Source organism: Lithobates pipiens, unplaced genomic scaffold (genome assembly GCF_037356315.1).
Source record: "Lithobates pipiens isolate NorthernLeopardFrog02 unplaced genomic scaffold, aLitPip1_a1.2 Scaffold_27, whole genome shotgun sequence".
Taxonomy (NCBI): domain Eukaryota; kingdom Metazoa; phylum Chordata; class Amphibia; order Anura; family Ranidae; genus Lithobates; species Lithobates pipiens.
Genome location: NW_027507788.1, coordinates 14,139,800 through 14,158,346, shown reverse-complemented (window position 1 = coordinate 14,158,346; position 18,547 = coordinate 14,139,800). Strand labels below are relative to the sequence as shown.

The following is an 18,547-nucleotide window of genomic DNA, read 5'->3' as shown; positions in this document are numbered from 1 at the left end:
ACAAGAGATGGTCAGAGACTGCAGACATGATACAAGAGATGGTCAGAGACTGCAGACATGATACAAGAGATGGTCAGAGACTGCAGACATGATACAAGAGATGGTCAGAGACTGCAGACATGATACAAGAGATGGTGAGAGACTGCAGACATGATACAAGAGATGGTGAGAGACTGCAGACATGATACAAGAGATGGTGAGAGACTGCAGACATGATACAAGAGATGGTCAGAGACTGCAGACATGATACAAGAGATGACCAGAGACTGCAGACATGATACAAGAGATGGTCAGAGACTGCAGACATGATACAAGAGATGGTCAGAGACTGCAGACATGATACAAGAGATGGTCAGAGACTGCAGACATGATACAAGAGATGGTCAGAGACTGCAGACATGATACAAGAGATGGTCAGAGACTGCAGACATGATACAAGAGATGGTGAGAGACTGCAGACATGATACAAGAGATGGTCAGAGACTGCAGACATGATACAAGAGATGGTGAGAGACTGCAGACATGATACAAGAGATGGTCAGAGACTGCAGACATGATACAAGAGATGACCAGAGACTGCAGACATGATACAAGAGATGGTCAGAGACTGCAGACATGATACAAGAGATGGTCAGAGACTGCAGACATGATACAAGAGATGGTCAGAGACTGCTGGCTTGCTGTAGGAGACTGTGAACATAATATAGCAAATACTGGAGAAGGGGAACTTGCCTAAAGAGATGGTCCTAGGCTGGAGATACATTTTATACAAGACTGCTAGAGATCCCTGTCATAACTGAGCAATAGGGGAACACAGATCAGTGCTCACGCTGGCCCTGGGGGCCCCTGTGAACGATGTTGTTCATCTCATTTAGAACCGTACAGTTATTTTTCTTAAAAGAAACAGTTCATGGCATGTAAAGTCGATGAACACATTGCACCCCCTCCCCCAGCATATATCTGTGGAAAATGTCAACCAGATTGTCCCATATGAGACGGTTATATGGAAAAAGGAAATGAAGTCCGGGATTTATGGCGCGACTCTTACACTAAATCCCGGTTGAGCTGACCTGGGCAAAATACCACAACGATTCTAGACCACAGCAGGTTTGCCTTTATATATCTCTACCAATGAAGGAGTATATATATATATATATATATATATATATATATATATATATGTAATAATCAGGAGGAGACTGACAATGTTTATCCTTCTATAACCCTTTACATTCGGAATATGACATGTTTATTGGATGTTTGCAAACTTGTAACTTTTTTACAATAGTTTAAGACCAATAAAAAGATTGTTTTGGCTCTGACTGGAGTTCTTATTTAAATAGGAAAAGCATGTGAAGTGCCCGGACCTCCAGTTCCTCCTCCAGGACCTCCAGCAATGGTTCTGGGAAAAGCTGCTCTGGTGATGGACGTTATAATCCCGGCGTTATTGCTGAATGTTCCCTTCTGCTACCCGACCTAACCTGCCATTAAAGCACTTCAATTACCTTTGTGGGTGGCGGTCTCCTAAAACACCGCCGCCCCCCCCCCCCCCCACTCGTTTCCTCTGTCATTTAAAGTGGTATCTCCCGCTGGCTTTTATGTCCTATAGGGATATAGCGAACCGCTGCGTGGAACGGGGGTGTTTACATAGCTAAAAGTGTTGAATACTTGCTGGGACTGGGTAGTAAAGTTGGGGTACTATTCCTCCCACGGACACCAATGATGGATGGGGCACTATTCCTCCCATGGACACCAATGATGGGGCACTATTCCTCCCACTGACACCAATGATGGGGCACTATTCCTCCCACTGACACCAATGATGGGGCACTAATCCTCCCACTGACAACAATGATGGGGCACTAATCCTCCCACTGACACCAATGATGGGGCACTATGCCTCCCACTGACACCAATGATGGGGCACTATTTCTCATACTGACCCTAATGACGGGGCACTATTCCTTATACTGACCCCAATGACGGGGCACTATTCCTTCCATTGATTCCAATGATGGGGCACTATTCCTCATACTGACACCAATAATGGGGCACTATTTTTCCCCATTGACACCAATTTTGGGGCACTATTCCTTATACTGACCCCAATGATGGGGCGCTAATCCTCCCACTGATACCAATGCTGGGGCACTATTCCTCATACTGACACCAATGATGGAACATTATTTCTCCCACTGACACCAATGATGGGGCACTATTCCTCATACTGACACCAATGATGGGGCACTATTCCTCCCACTGATACCAATGATGGGGCACTATTCAGCCCACTGACACCAATGATGGGGCACTATTCCTCCCACTGATACCAATGATGGGGCACTATTCCTCATACTGACACCAATGATGGGGCACTATTCCTCCCACTGATACCAATGATGGGGCACTATTCCTCATACTGACACCAATGATGGGGCACTATTCCCACCACTGACACCAATGATGGGGCACTATTCCTCCATTCCTCCCACTGATACCAATGATGGGGCATTTTCTTCTCCCACTGGTCACAGTGAAGCCCCCCCTGAAGTTTGAAGGACAGTAAACTGGCTCTTTGTTTGGAGACTCCAGCTTTAATACTTAACCCAAAACCATAAAATGTAATATATTGCAGCTCATCAACCATTAGATGTGGTGGCTGCATTAGTTTTCTTTCCTTTGGCTCCCCACTTTGTTTCCACCTGGGGGGGGGGGGGGGCACAGCAGACAGCAGCATTGTCAGTCTGGGGAGAGGGAAGTGTTAAATTGTACCAGCAGATTTAAATACACTAACACATTGAAGCCAAACTGCTGCTCAACCTTTCTAATTAGTTACAGCTGTTTCCATTTTGTTTTTCCTTTTGGGATAAGGGTTTTACATGAATACATAAAAGCTGATCATTGTATTCACCCCTGCCAGTGTTAAATGATTTGTCTCATCCCTCTAACTGATACATTCTGCTGGAGAGCTTGAGCTTCCCGACAACAGACTTACTGGCTGGATCACCAGATGAAACTGGAAGAAAAAAAATGCCTAAAAAAGAAAATGAATGCAGCCATCACATCTAGGAATTGGTAAGCTGCAATATAATAAAGATTGCTTTTGGGTTTAATACCGCGTTACCAGCAATGTTCTAGATTGTGGACAAACTGGAGATCCACACAAAGCATCTCCGGGGAGGAACTGAATCCACAGCGCCAGTGCCACAAGACATTATCATCTCCACATTCTATATTTACGATAGTGCGTGTGCCCTAAACGTACCCACACGTGGCCAGCTTGTGGGGAGCTTCCTTCACACCATAACCCTCATAATAACACACCTCAGGGCCCCATGCTGCTTCAATGAGCCGGCGATGAACTTCTCCTGAGGAGATCAATACGTTTTACAAGTACATTTTCCATGGGGTGCGTCACCCAATTAACCGCCTTCTGCCCGCGCTATACCCGAAAGACGGCTACAGCGCGGGCTTCCAGTGCCGGGAGGATGTCAATAGACGTCCTCATGTGATCCGCACGCTCTGTGATCGCCGAGTCCTTCGCATTTGGCTGACCACAGAACAGGGTAAAAGGGCCAATCACATCACGACCCTTTACTTCTCTGATCAGCTGTCATTGGCTGACAGCTGATCACGTGGTAAACAGAAATCGGTTATTGGCTTTTTTTTTTTCTCTTCACGCTGACAGCGCGAGGAGAAAGGAGGAAAGCCGTTAACCGGCTCCTGTTACAGGGACATTGGTCCCACATCAGTGCCTATCAGTGCTTCGAATCAGTGCAAACCAGTGCCCGCAAACCAGTGCCACCTATGAGTGCTCCCTATTGGTGGCCACCAGTGCTGCCTCATCAATGCTCCCCATTAGTGTCAATATCAGTGCCCATCAGTGTTTATTGCCCCAGCATTGATATAAATGGGAGGAATAGTGCTGCAGCATTGGTATCAGTGGGAGGCATAGTATTCTATCATCGGTATTAATTGAGGGAATAGTGCCCCATCATTGGTATCAGTCGGAGGAATAGTGCCCCATCATTGGTATCAGTCGGAGGAATAGTGCCCCATCATTGGAGTCAGTGGCAGGAATAGTGCCCCATCATTGGAGTCAGTGGCAGGAATAGTGCCCCATCATTGGAGTCAGTGGCAGGAATAGTGCCCCATCCTTGGTGTCAGTGGCAGGAATAGTGCCCCATCATTGGTATTAGTCGGAGGAATAGTGCCCCATCATTGGTATCAGTCGGAGGAATAGTGCCCCATCATTGGTATCAGTCGGAGGAATAGTGCCCCATCATTGGTATCAGTCGGAGGAATAGTGCCCCATCATTGGTATCAGTCGGAGGAATAGTGCCCCATCATTGGAGTCAGTGGCAGGAATAGTGCCCCATCATTGGAGTCAGTGGCAGGAATAGTGACCCATCATTGGAGTCAGTGGCAGGAATAGTGCCCCATCATTGGAGTCAGTGGCAGGAATAGTGCCCCATCCTTGGTGTCAGTGGCAGGAATAGTGCCCCATCATTGGTGTCAGTGGCAGGCATATGCCTGCCACTGACACCAATGATGGGGCACTATTCCTGCCACTGACACCAAGGATGGGGCACTATTCCTGCCACTGACTCCAATAATAGTGCCCCATCATTGGTGTCAGTGGGAGGAATAGTGCCCCATCCTTGGTGTCAGTGGCAGGAATAGTGCCCCATCATTGGAGTCAGTGGCAGGAATAGTGCCCCATCATTGGAGTCAGTGGGAGGAATAGTGCCCCATCCTTGGTGTCAGTGGCAGGAATAGTGCCCCATCATTGGAGTCAGTGGCAGGAATAGTGCCCCATCATTGGAGTCAGTGGCACTGACTCCAATAATAGTGCCCCATCATTGGTGTCAGTGGGAGGAATAGTGCCCCATCATTGGAGTCAGTGGGAGGAATAGTGCCCCATCATTGGAGTCAGTGGGAGGAATAGTGCCCCATCATTGGTATCAGTGGGAGGAATAGGACTTCATTACTGGAGTCAGTGGGAGGAGTAGTGCCCCATCATTGGTGTCAGTGGGAGGAATAGTGCCCCATCATTTGTGTCAGAGGGAGAAAGAGTGTCCCGTTGTTGGTGTCAGTGGAAGGAATAGTGCCCCATTATTTGTACTAGTTGCGGCAAATCGTGCCCTATTATTGGTGTCAGTGGGAGGAGCGGAATAGTGCCCCATTATTGGTGTCAATGGGAGGCATAGTGTCCAGTCACTGGTGTCAGTGAAAGGAATAGTGCCCCATTATTTGTACTAGTTACGGCAAATCGTGCCCTATTATTGGTGTCAGTGGGAGGAGCGGAATAGTGCCCCATTATTGGTGTCAGTGGGAGGAATAGTGCCTCATTATTGGTGTCAGTGGGAGGAATAGTGCCCTATTTGCTGGTGTCATTAGAAGGAATGGTGCCCCAACATTGGCATCAGTGGGAAAAATACCGCATCTGGCTCCCGGGTCTGAGTTTAGAGACCACTGATCTAGAGCAACCCTCCCACACCACCAACAGATCAGGATTGTGTGATCACCTACCTAAAAACGGCGACGTCTCCGGACAATATGGCAGCACCTCCTTACTCCCGGCCGGCTTGACGATCAAACTGAGATTGGCGTAAACGTCCCCGGGCAAGGACGAGTTCTGAGGCGTGAGTGTCACTAAAGAGTCAGGTTTGTAGAAAATCCCAAAAAAGTACGCCACCCTCTTCCGGTAGCCCTCGCGGTACAGTAGCGCCATCACCACCAGCTGCACGCAGAAGAAGAGGATCAGGTAGCGGGCCTTTGTGATGGTCATTTTTCTTTTTCTTTTTCAGTTTCCTTTAAAGAAACCCCCCAGGTAGAGAAAAAAAAAAAAAAGACCAAAAACGCGTCCACCATCCAAGTTCAGGGTTCGGAAAGCAGCAAGTTTACACTTGTTCCTCCGGCTTGCCGCTCTCTCATCTTCTTTTTCCACGTAGCATGCTTATAAAAAAAAAAGAAGAAGAGATTCTGTACAGCAGAGAGAAGTGTCTGAGGAGGCTTCACAAAGCCGAGAGGATGGAAGGAGACCAGGCGGCGAGAAGTAAGGCACATGCGGCTCTCGCGCTTCAGATGTCTCTGCTATATTCTAGAGAAAGATCGTCGCTCACCAGAAGAATCGTTGAAAGCCGAAGCAGCGATTTGTGACATCCCAGATGTTCCTGAGCCTGGAATAGGAAAAAAAAGCACAAAAAAAAAAAGAAAAAAGGATCGTCAGACACGCTGCAAGGGCAGATTGTTAGTTAGCCAGGCAGGGGGGGGGAGGGGGGGTGCTGCACACATCAACACAGTTTCAGGGTAAATCACAGGCTAGGAAGAGCGGAGGCACCTGAAGCTCTGATGTAGACAATCGGTTCCCTCCCGCTACATTGTAGCAATTACTAGGAAGTGAAGCATACAGGATGACGGAGAGAAGAAAGGGAAGGAAGGAGGGGGGGGGGGTGAGAGGGGAGGAATTACACAGCCACTCAGCAACTAGGTAACTGCTCTGATACATAGAGGAATGAAAAGGGAAGATCCCACCCAAGGGCTGTCCTGTGGGGAGTTCCATGTGATTGGTGCTGTGTCATCAATACCAAACATCACATGGAGCCCGACCAACAAAAGACTGGAAGACCAAGCCTCTGCCGGAGTCAGAATGTAAACACACTTCTCATACTTCTCATACACATCACAGAGCCCCGAATACTGGAGTACACGGGGGGTACACAGGGGGTACACGGGGGGGTGCATGGGGGGTACATGGGGGGTACAAGGGGGGGTGCATGGGGGGTACACGGGGGGTACATGGGGGGTACACGGGGGGGACCCGTCTCACACCAGCTTCGCCTTCTAATTCCATTTTACACATCATCATTACTATTCTTCAGTTTGCAGCCCTTATTAATTATGAAAAATTGAGTAAGCTGCGAGGATAATTGATCACAGCGAACAATGAAAAACGAAAAACAAAAAATATTAAACAAAATAGTGAACACCCAATGTGTAATTATATAAACATTTAAAGCGGTTCTCCACCCTAAAGAGGAAGTTCCGCTCATCTGATCCCTCCCCCCCCCCCTCTGGTGCCACAATCGGCACCTTTCAGGGGAGAGGGGGGTGCAGTTACCTGGATAATCCAGGTATCTGCACCCACTTCTGTGGCAGACCGCCGCAGACATCCCCCCCCCCCCCCCCCCCACACACAGTTCCCAGGACACAGCGGGGGACCAGAAGAGACGTGCAGTGCGACTCGCGCATGCGCAGTAGGGAAGCCGCAAAGCTTCACTTCCCGATTCCCTGAGAGAGGACGGCGGCGGGGGCAGCAGAGAGACGAGCGATCGCTCGTCATCTGCCGCCGACATCGCTGGACCCTGGGACAGGTAAGTGTGATTTTATTAAAAGTCAGCAGCTGCAATATTAGTAGCTGCTGGCTTTTAATATTTTTATTTTAGGTGCAGAACCGCTTTAAGTTCCAACAGAGTCCAATATAGATGAAATCGTCAAATCTTCTACTGTGTAGCAAGTGCTTGATCCACCACCATACAGCCAAAATGACTCCTTACCAGAATTTCATGACCCCCCCACTACAGAGGGTATTAATTACTTCCAGTCTGCGCCAATTCTGACATTCTTCTACATGTTAAAATAAAAAATAAAAAAACGATTTGTATGCTAGGAAACTACTTTGAAACCCCAAACACACACACATATATATATATATATATATATTATACATTATTCTACAGGTTTTATATAGCGCCAACAGTTTGCGCAGCGCTTTACAACATGAGGGCAGACATTACAGTTACATTACAATTTGGTAGAAGAGGAATCAGAGGACCCGGCTCATTAGAGCTTACAATCTCTAAAAAGGAAGGGGCAATTGATACAAAAGGTAATAGCTGTGTGGGGGGGGATGAGCTGGTGGTAGGAAGTAAAACAGTGTTAGTTAGAAGCAGGATAGGCTTCTTTGAAGAGAAGGGTTTTCAGGGGTCGTCTAAAGATGGATAGATTAGGGGACAGTCGGACAGATTGGGGTAGGGAGTTCCAAAGGAAGGGAGAAGCTCTGGAGAAATCCTGGGAGGCGAGCATGGGGGAGGAGGTGACAAGGGAGCTAGAGAGCAGGAGGTCTTGGGAGGACCAAAGAGAGCGGCTTGGTTGGTATTTTGGGACTAGGGTAGAGATGTAACGGGGCAGAGTTATGGGTGGCTTTGTAAATTATTGTTAGTACTTTGAATTTTATATATTTATATCTATCGATCTCTCTCTCTCTCTCTATAATATATATATATATATATATATATATATATCTCGATATATAGATAGATATATCTACCTTTTCCCGATCTTATTTTCAGCGATATCCTTGCTTGCAAAGTTATTCATTTCAATCTATGTACCGGTAATCATGTTTCAATCATCTCATGTATCTTATAATATGTACTAAATCCTTGTTGGAATGTCAGTCAATGTGCAATATTTGGCTCTAATGAATTGTATAATTTCAAAAATATCGATATAATTTTATATATATATGAAATACTTAAATATGAATATGAATACTTTATGACAATTTGAACCAATTAAAAGCGGTTTTATTTTATTATTCAATTTACTCTATTGCTCCCCTGTGCTTCATGGAAAGTCCAGTCATTTGCTCTTTCTATTTAATATACTGAACTGGGATGGAGGAGGGGACTTGAACGGCCCCGTTATTCCTCATTTAAAGTCCCAATAAACCCCCCCCCCCCCCCTTTTTTTTTTCCTTCCTTTGTTAAAGCAGTTGATTGCTAATAAATGGCTTCAGCCAAACGCTAACCATGAGTGAAAAATGTTTTTGTGTTATCATTCATATTCTCTGAAAAATGGCCAAGAAGTCATGAATTCTGCTGCCAGGGTATGTAAACTTATGAGCACAACTGTATTATATATATACATATACATATATACACACACACACACATATTTTATATATATATATATATATATATATATATATATACACACACACATAAATACACACACACACACATATTATATATATATACACACACACACATATTATATATATATATATATATACACACACACACACACACACACACACACACACATATTATATATATATACATACACACACACACATATAATAGAACTGACCACACTAGAAATGAAAGCACAGTGTGGTCGATTTCCTGGCTGCGCTACAAATGCATCCTGCTCTCCTCCAATGATCAGACTTCTGCTGACACCTCCTCCTGCACAGCCCTTGACTGGGCAGATCACTGCACTGCTGTCTCTCCTCCCCCCAGCTCTCAGAGCTCCTTATGGAGCTGAGAATAGAGGTAATGTGATCACTTCTAAAAAGGAGGGAAAAGGTACCGTATGTTTTTTTTTTTTTTTTTTTAAATATCTATACACAAGTATTTTGCCTTTCATTTCTATTTGAAATGGGTTGTTTTACAAGGTGAAGGTTCACATAGACTTTAACCAGGAAGGTCTGGTACATAAGTGCAATGTACACGGAAACTATAAAGTGTGTTGCTTTTATTGGTTCCCGTCTGTATTCCTCAACTCTCTTCTCTTTACACAAAACCAAAAACCCAATCAAACATTTGCATACCTCCGTGTATCCTCATGTCATAAAAGGAGATGAGAATACACAGACAGGGCTGGAATTTGCACGTGGCACTTGATACTTCCTGGACAAGATGCCGCAAATCAGGAAAAAGGAAGATCGTGTTTATTTATTGTTTTCAATAGACAGCTATGACAGCTTGACACGCACAAGAGTCCGATATACACTTCATGGGGGGAGTGTGTGTGTGTGTGTGGGGGGGGGGGGGGACTGCACAATATAACGCCAATGTCAACCATTGCTATAATGAAAAACATGAACATATTGGCAAAATGAAAAAAATGATTGTAAGCTCTGGTGAGCAAGGCCCTCCTAAAGACAGCCGCAGTTGGATTGAAATTTGGCCAATTTAGCAAGAACCAGACAAATTTCAATCCATGTATGGCCATTCCCGATTGGCACAAGTTAACGGGAGCGTTGGGGAACTTTTGTGGCTCAGCGGCTGCAGCCACTGATTATTATGATTATACCGGATTTATATTAGCGCAACAGTTTGCGCAGCGCTTTACAACATGAGGGCAGACTGTACAGTTACAATACATTTCGATACAGGAGGAATTAGAGCGGGGGTCTCCAAACTTTTCAAACAAAAGGGTCAGTTTATTGTCCTTCAGACTTTACGAGGGCCGGATTCTGGCCAGAGGGGGGCATAAAATGTCCCGGGCCCAGAATGAGTGAGAATAAATATGGCCTCGGGGTTGGTGGTCAATAGGAGGAGGAGGAGGAGTAGTGCCCCTATCAATAGAAGAAATAGTATACTCCCATCATTGGTATCAGTGGAATAAATAGTGCCCCATTGTTGGTGTCAGTGGGAGGAACAGTGCCCAAAGGGCCGTGTAAAGGCTAGCAAAGGGCCACATCTGGCCCTCGGGCCGCAGTCTCGGGACCCCTGAATTAGAAAATCAGTGTATTCTGACAGTGGAGGAGTCCTCCTCACAGAATACAATAGCACAGTGGGGAGGATCCCGCCATCCACCTTATTTGTGTGTATTCTATGGGCAGCTTAACCCCTTCAGTCTGGGAAGGTTTTACCCCCCTTAATGACCAGGCCTTTTTTTTGTGATACTGTGTTACTTTAAAGAGGAAGTAAACCCTGATGAGTTTACTTCCTCTTTCATTCCCTGCAAAGGTAAAGCATAATGGACTACTATGCATCGCATTGCATCGCATCGCATAGTAGCCCATTATGTGTCACTTACCTGACACAGGAGCCAGCGATGTCACCGCTGTCCCCTGTAGTCCGGCGCATCCATCTTCTTGGTGGGTCTTGCTGCCCCGTCGCTGTCATTCGGCGAAGCCGCGATGACGTCACTCCCGCGCATGGCGCACAGGAGCCGCCACGCATGGCATATTCGCCGTTGACGGTGCCGTGCTAAGTGCGCGCCGCTGTCTACGGCGCATGCGCGGTAGACAGCGGTGCCTGTTTTTCGGCAAATATCTCCTAAACCGTATAGGTTTAGGAGATATTTCTTGGACCTACAGGTAAGCCTTAATCTAGCCTTACCTGTAGGTCAAAGTGTGTTGTAAGGGTTTACAACCACTTTAACTGACAATTGCGTGGTCGTGCGACATTGTACCCAAATAAAATCAATGTCCTTTTTTTCTTTTGGAGGTATTTCATCACCTCAGCAGTTTTTATTTATTTCTATAAACAAAAAAAACAGACAATTTAAAAAAAATAAAAAAAAATAAAAAAACTATATTTTTTTTCTTTCTAATATAAAACATAAAAATGTAAAAAAAAAAAGAATTTCTTCATTAATTTAGGGCAATATGTATTTTGCTACACGTTTTCGGTAAAAAAAAATAAGCGTATATTGGTTGGTTTGAGCAAAAGTTATCGTGTCTACAAACTGTGGGATATATTTAGGTCATTTCTATTTATTTTATATATTGTATATGTACTGTGGGCGGTCAGCGAGTGATAAAAGTAGAACGCCTGGCTAAACCTAACTACTCCTAAAAAGACTGAAGCATGTTGAAAATAGGCAAGTATACGCTCACTGGCCACTTTATTAGGTACATCTATTCAATTGCTTGGTAACACAAGTTCAGCCAATCACAGCATCTAGATGTGGTGAAGAAAACTTCCAACCCAGCATCAGAATGTGGAAGAAAAGGGGATTTAAGCGACTTTTGAACGTGGCATGGTTGTTGGTGCCAGACAGGTTGGTCTGAGTATTTCAAAATACTCATATTTCAAAATACTCATCTCTCAGGTTTACAGAGAATGGTGGGGAAAAGTGAAAATATCCAGTGAGCGGCAGTTGCGAGGAGGAAAATGCCTTGTTGAGGTCAGAGGAGAATGGGCAGACTGGTTTGAAATGATAGAAAGTAGAGCTGAACAATTAATCGTAAAAAAAAAAAAAAAAATCGTGATCTCGATTCAACCCCTCTGACGATCTCTATTGCAGAGTTTGCCGATTCTTTTTCATATAACAAGTGGAGAGACTTATCTGCTCACTCAGCTGTCAAAATAAAACATCCCGGGCAGTCTGCCAAGATTTGAAAATTAAACATTGTAACTAACTCTTCCTTCTTCAAAGGGATCAAAGGGAAACTTCTGTGTGTAAAGAAAAAAAAATCCAGGCAGTCTGCCAAGTTTTTAACAACATGTAAATGCAGGAGGTTTAACCACAAAGTCTAAATCTTTTTCTGACACTTGTTTCCTAAAGCGGGATTCCACCCTAAAGTGGAACCTCCGCTGATCGGATACCTCCTCCCCTCCGGTGTCAAAATTGACACCTTTCAGGGGGGAGGGGGGTGGAGATACCTGTCAAAGACAGGTATTTACACCCACTTCCGGGCATAGACTCCCGTAGGAGTCTACGCCATTTCCTGCCCTGCCGCGCTGTCTGCTGGGACACACACGGGTCCCAGTGACAGCGCGGAGATTTCCTATTGCGCGGCGCAACTCGCGCATGGGCAGTAGGGAACCGGGAAGTGAAGCCGATTCGCTTCACGATTCCCTCACCTAGAATGGTGGCGGCAGCAGCCGAGGGCCGAGCGATCGATCGGCCTTGGCTGCCGGCATCGCTGGAACCCGGGACAGGTGAGTGTCCATTTATTAAAAGTCAGCAGCTGTAGTATTTATAGCTGCTGGCTTTTAATATTTTTTTTTTTGGTGGAATCCCTCTTTAAGTTAAAATTTTTTGCTAGAAAATTACTTGGAACCCCCAAACATTATATATAATTTTAGCAGAGACCCTAGAGAATAAAATGTTAATTGCTGCAATATTTTATGCACACTGTATTTACCCAGCGGTCTTTCAAACGCAATTTTTGGGGAAAAAATACACTTTAATGAATAATAAAAAAAAAATGAAACAGTAGTTAGCCCAATTTTATTTAGTTCGGGGCTCGACAAACCCCAGGCGCCAGGTCGCCAATGCGACCAGAAATCGCAACCTGGCGCCTAAGCTGCCACCAGCCCACTCACTATTGATGCCCCAGACATGCAGCAGCATTAACACTGACTGCCGTCCTCCTCCCTCCTCCACACTCTGCGGCGCCGCGCTAAGTGTGTGAAACTGACAAGCTACGAAGAGAGGAGGATCTGTCAGATTTCAGCCTGATGTCGGGGTAGGCGGGACCCAGCAACTAACAAACACCAGCCAATGGAATCTGGGCGGGCCGCTACGTGTATGTGGCCCCGCCCCCTTTCTTAAGCAGCCCAATCGTTGGCCGGTGTTTGATAGCTGCTGAGTCCCGCCCACCCCGGCCGGGTCCTGCCCACCCTGACATTAAGCTCAAATCTGACAGCTCCTCTGTTACATTTCAGAGTGCCACAAAGTTCCAATCATCTCACCACCGGACAATGAGGTCCCTGTCCTCCAATGGCCTCCACACTCAACACATTTCATCCAATAGAGGGCCTCTGGGATGTGGTGAAAAGGGAGATTGGCATCATGGATGTGCAACCGACAAAACTGCAGCAACTGTTTGATGTTATCATCTCACTATGGAGCAAAATCTGTGAGGAACGTTTCTGACACCTTGTTAAATTTATGCCATGAAGAATGAAGGCAAAAGGGGGTCCAACCCGGGACTAGCAAGGTGTACCTAATAAAGTGGCCGTGAGTGTATACATCTTTCTTAGCCCTTGTACACACGGTCGGACTTTCCGACGGAAAATGTCCGATCGGACCGTGTTGTCGGATAATACGACCGTGTGTGGGCTCAATCGGACTGTTTCCGTCGGAATATCCGACCGAAAAAAAGTTTTAGAGCTTGGCTTAAAATTTTCCGACAACATGATCCGATCGGACTTTGTCCGATCGTTTGTAGAGAATTCCGATCGGACAAAGTGCCGCGCATGCTCAGATCAAATTCCTAAACCAAAGCTATTGGCTACTAGCCTGAACATAGTCCCGTTGTAATGAAATAACGTCATCACGTTACGTACGATCGGATTTTCCGTCAACTTTGTCCGACCGTGCGTATGCAACACCAGTTTCGGACAAAATCCAACGGATTTTGTTGTCGGAATGTCCGACCGTGTGTACAAGGGCTTACACAGGTAAGTCAGCATAAGTACTGCACTTACCTCCGTGTGTGATGAGCGGTCAGTACCCATGCAGCCACTGTAGCGGTCCATGGATTTGAAATCCTCGCTCTCCTTTGTGTAGGGCTTCTGGGACGGATCGGTGAGATTCTCTGTGCCGGCACTGACCAATCAGAATCACTCTGATCTGTCTTGGAAGCCCTGCAGAAAGAAGAGTTATGCCCCGTACACACACAATAGGAAATTCCGCCAGCAAAAGTCCAATCTGAGCTTTTGGTTGGAAACTCCGACCATGTGTACGCTCCATCGGACTTTTGCTGGCGGAATTCCCAGCCAAAGCTTGAGAGCAGGTTCTCAATTTTTCGGTCAGAAATTCCGATCGTCTGTACCAATTCCGCCGCACAAAATTCCTACTCGCGCTCAAAAACAATTTGACGCATGCTCTGAAGCATTGAACTTTGTTTTCTCGGTTCGTCGTAGCGTTGTACGTCACCGCGTTCTTGACGGCCGAAAGTTCAGAGAACTTTCGTGGGACCATGTGTATGCAAAGCCAAGCTTGAGCGGAATTCCATCCAAGTTTTTCTGATGGAAAATCCGCCCCTGTGTACGGGGCATTAGAAGGGCGGGGATTTCAAATCCATGGACCGCTACTACATGTGGGCATCACCACCCATGGAACTAGGTACAGCGGGGACCAGGGATGGGGGGTGTATACAGTGCTCCATCATTTTTTTTTTTTCATTTTCAATGGAAAGGTAAACCAACCATTTAAAGAATGAGCTCCTGGTCCTCTCCTTCAACAAGGTCAACACAGTTTGCTTCTGTTGCTTACACCAGAGCTTTCATCACGAAATATCCGATTATCACCTGAGACAGCAACCTGCAAGAGGACGGGATATCTCTGAAGAGAGAAATGCAAGTGGAGCGTAATGTGAGTGTCCTGCCCAACACAACTTTATAGTCCTCTCATGTGTGTTAATAATACATAAAAAATGTGTGTGTGTGTGTGTGTGTGTGTGTGTGTGTGTATATATATATATATATATATATATATATATATATATATATATATATATATATATATATATATATATATATATATATATACACACACATTACATATATATGTTCTTAAAGATTAACTCTGGGAAGCACTACAATACTTTATCTGCCTCAGGACGTCATTGTTTGCCAACTAAAATTGTACTGTGAGGAGGACCTTTAGAAAGGACCCACACAGCCGATATCTCTAAAACCGAACTCCAGGCAAGTAAAAAGTCTAGCCTTGCAGTGGGGCTGTGTCTGCACTTCAAGGCTTACTTGCTCGTCATGGTCTAGGGCAGGGGGTCTCCAAAATTGATAAACAAAGGGGCAGATTATTGTCCTTCAGACATTGGGGGGGGGGGGGGGGCGGACTGTGGTGCCCCGAGAGTAGCAAATGCCCAGAGTCAGTGGGAGTAAACAATGCTTCTGACTTTGTGCCCAGTGGGTTTAAAAAAGAAAAAAAAAAGGACATAGCTCCTCTGGTCAGTAGGAGTGGGAATAGTGCCCTGTCACTGGTATTAGAGGAACAGTGCTCCATAGTTGATATCATTGGGGAGGGATAGTGCCCCATTGCTGGTATCAGTGTGGGGGGTAGTGCCCCATTGCTGATATCAGTGTGGTGTGGGGGATAATGCCCCATTGCTGGTATCAGTGGGGGAGATAGTGCCCTATTGTTGGTAGCAGTGTGGGGGATAGTGCCCCATTGCTGGTATTAGTGGGGGGGATAGTGCCCCATTGCTGGTATCAGTGGGGGGGGCATAGTGCCCCATTGTTGGTATCAGTGGGGGGGATAGTGCCCCATTGTTGGTATCAGTGGGGGGGATAGTGCCCCATTGCTGGTATCAGTGGGGGGGATAGTGCCCCATTGCTGGTATCAGTGGGAGGGATAGTGCCCCATTGCTGGTATCAGTGGGAGGGATATTGCCCCATTGCTGGTATCAGTGGGAGGGATAGTGCCCCATTGCTAGTATCAGTGGGAGGGATAGTGCCCCGTTGCTGGTATCGGGGGGGGATAGTGCCCCATTGCTGGTATCGGGGGGGGGGGGGGGGGGGGGAATAGTGCCCCATTGCTGGTATCGGGGGGGGGGGGGAATAGTGCCCCATTGCTGGTATCAGTGGGGGAGATAGTGCCCTATTGTTGGTAGCCGTGTGGGGGATAGTGCCTAATTGCTGGCATTAGTGCGGGGGATAGTGCCCTATAGCTGGTATCAGTGGGGGGGGGGGGGTAGTGCCCCATTGCTGGTATCAGTGGGAGGGATAGTGCCCCATTGCTGGTATCAGTGGGAGGGATAGTGCCCAATTGCTGGTATCAGTGGGAGGGATAGTGCCCCATTGCTGGTATCAGTGTGTGGGGGGAGGGGGGGGAGATAGTGCCCCATTGTTGGTATCAGTGGGAGGAATAGTGCCCCATTGCTAGTATCAGTGGGAGGGATAGTGCCCCATTGCTAGTATCGGGGGGGGGGGATAGTGGGCCATTGCTGGTATCAGTGGGGGGGGGGGATAGTGGGCCATTGCTGGTATCAGTGGGGGGGGGGGGATAGTGCCCCATTGCTGGTATCAGGGGGGGGGGGGGTGGAGGGCTGGATCAAGGCAAGCAAAGGGCCGCAGTTTGGAGACCCCTGCACTAGGACACACTTGAGGGTTTATACCTTGAACACACTAAGCAGGAGGTGAGCAGATGGACAACCAATCAGAGTTCATGTTACAGAAGCCTAACGAATACAAAGATGAAGGATGATGTTGTGAGTTTGGCCGTAATAAATGTGAGGTTTGACTTGGCAATATACCGAACGGAGAATCTTACCATTCAAAAGGTGGTTTCCATGTCACGTAGAGAAAACCACCCAGGAATGAGTAAAATCGGTAAAACCTGTTATTCTGAACCCGGGGGACGGAATTTCCCAGCTACGCGGAATTGACAGGCTAAAGAGTAACCAATGGTATGTGGTCTACTGTACATCTTGCGTCTCACCCCAGCATAGGAATCTGCTGATACAAGATAGTCTATAAGGACGCATTCTTCACAAAAGCTTCGCATTCTTCCCTTCTATAGCGAAGGGTCACACAACACTCCCCTATGTTTTGCAGAAGAGAAGGTTTTTTTTGCCTTCCTCTGGATCAACTGTGGGTATAGGTTTGTGTATATGGGATTGTATTTTTCATCTTTTTTTTGGTTGAACTGGACGGACTTGCATAATTTTTTTCAACCTAACTATGTATAATCAACAAAAATAATTTTTATTTCCATATCGATTTCATGGTGAAATTTGACCGTTTATGAAATTGGAAGCCGACACAATTTTTAATACAAGGAGGGTTATTGTGTGTGTTTTTGTTTTATCATATGATTGGACATTTAGGCAATCTTTGACACACCATCGCTATCGCTGTCCTCCGCAGAGCTACACCTCCAACGAGGCAAACGTGGTGATGTCAGAGCACCTCCCTCCGCAGCGTTTCGTCAAAAGCAGACGTCATCTGGGGATTGGCTGTGCTATTAATCCAGCATATTTCTTGATGCATTATTATTTATGTAAATTTTTCTTTTCACTATTGTTTTATCACTTAGCACTGCACTTAATTTTTTATTTGTCACTAATTTAGGGGTTTTCTTGTATTCTAAAACTCGAAGTGTTGGCTGCTCTACCGATTGATTTATTTTAATTTTTTGGACATTCATATCTTTTCTCTAGCGCAGCGTTTGGCCTTTGGCTGTTTTTTTTTATTAATCTTTGACACACTGCATGATATCTGATTTTCTAATATATGTAAAATTTAGCATTCGTGTTCTTTGGTTTAGATGCCCTTTAAGGCCTCCTGCACACTTGGCTTAAAGGATAAGTTTAGGTTCACCTTCAGTATCTACACCTTCTCTTTCTGATCCTCTCCCTCCCTCTGACAGATGGTGGGGGGGGGGGGGATACTATCCCTGCACCCGCTGTCATTAATTGAAATCAGCGTGGCCGTGAGGAGCCTCGCCAGTGCCTGGGATCAGTCAGTCAGCTTTGGCTTTCTGAGGAACCACGGCCAGCTCCCCGCTGTGCAGTCATGAGCAGAGCTTTCTAAATGGTCCTGCAGAGAGACTTCTTTGTATTGTAACGCGACGACCCCCAAGGCATTGCCTGCAGACCAAAGCTTTGAGCAGAGGAGGAGAGCGCCGGAGTCAGCTGGATTAGAGAAGTCAAATATGTAACACAGCCTGCCCTGTACCCCCTAGGCATAATGAGCACCTAGCCCTTGGGGGACCCCACTGCAAGGGTTGGTTTATTTTAAATTCCTGGATTAGGCATTTACGATAGAAATGGTTTTCGGGATCATCTACCCAGTAATAGCAAATGTCCAATAGACTGGAGAGAGGAACACAT

At 46.1% G+C, this 18,547-nt stretch overlaps 1 protein-coding gene across 3 annotated transcripts in view; it reads right to left on the bottom strand.

Annotated features, from left to right (window-relative positions):
• The window catches only part of LOC143933553 (beta-1,4-galactosyltransferase 3-like), a 152,155-nt gene that overhangs the window by 54,326 nt on the left and 79,282 nt on the right, over positions 1–18,547 (bottom strand). Inside the window, exons 1-2 of one of the 3 annotated variants that reach the window (XM_077456486.1) lie at positions 6,344–6,491; positions 5,533–6,182 (exon numbers count right to left, since the gene is read on the bottom strand). In XM_077456486.1, the coding sequence (XP_077312612.1) occupies positions 5,533–5,791 (259 nt within the window). In that variant the 5' untranslated portion in view covers positions 5,792–6,182; positions 6,344–6,491. Of the gene's footprint in view, positions 1–5,532; positions 6,492–18,547 lie in introns of those variants that run through there. The other 2 variants (XM_077456484.1, XM_077456485.1) reach the window with 2 other exon arrangements.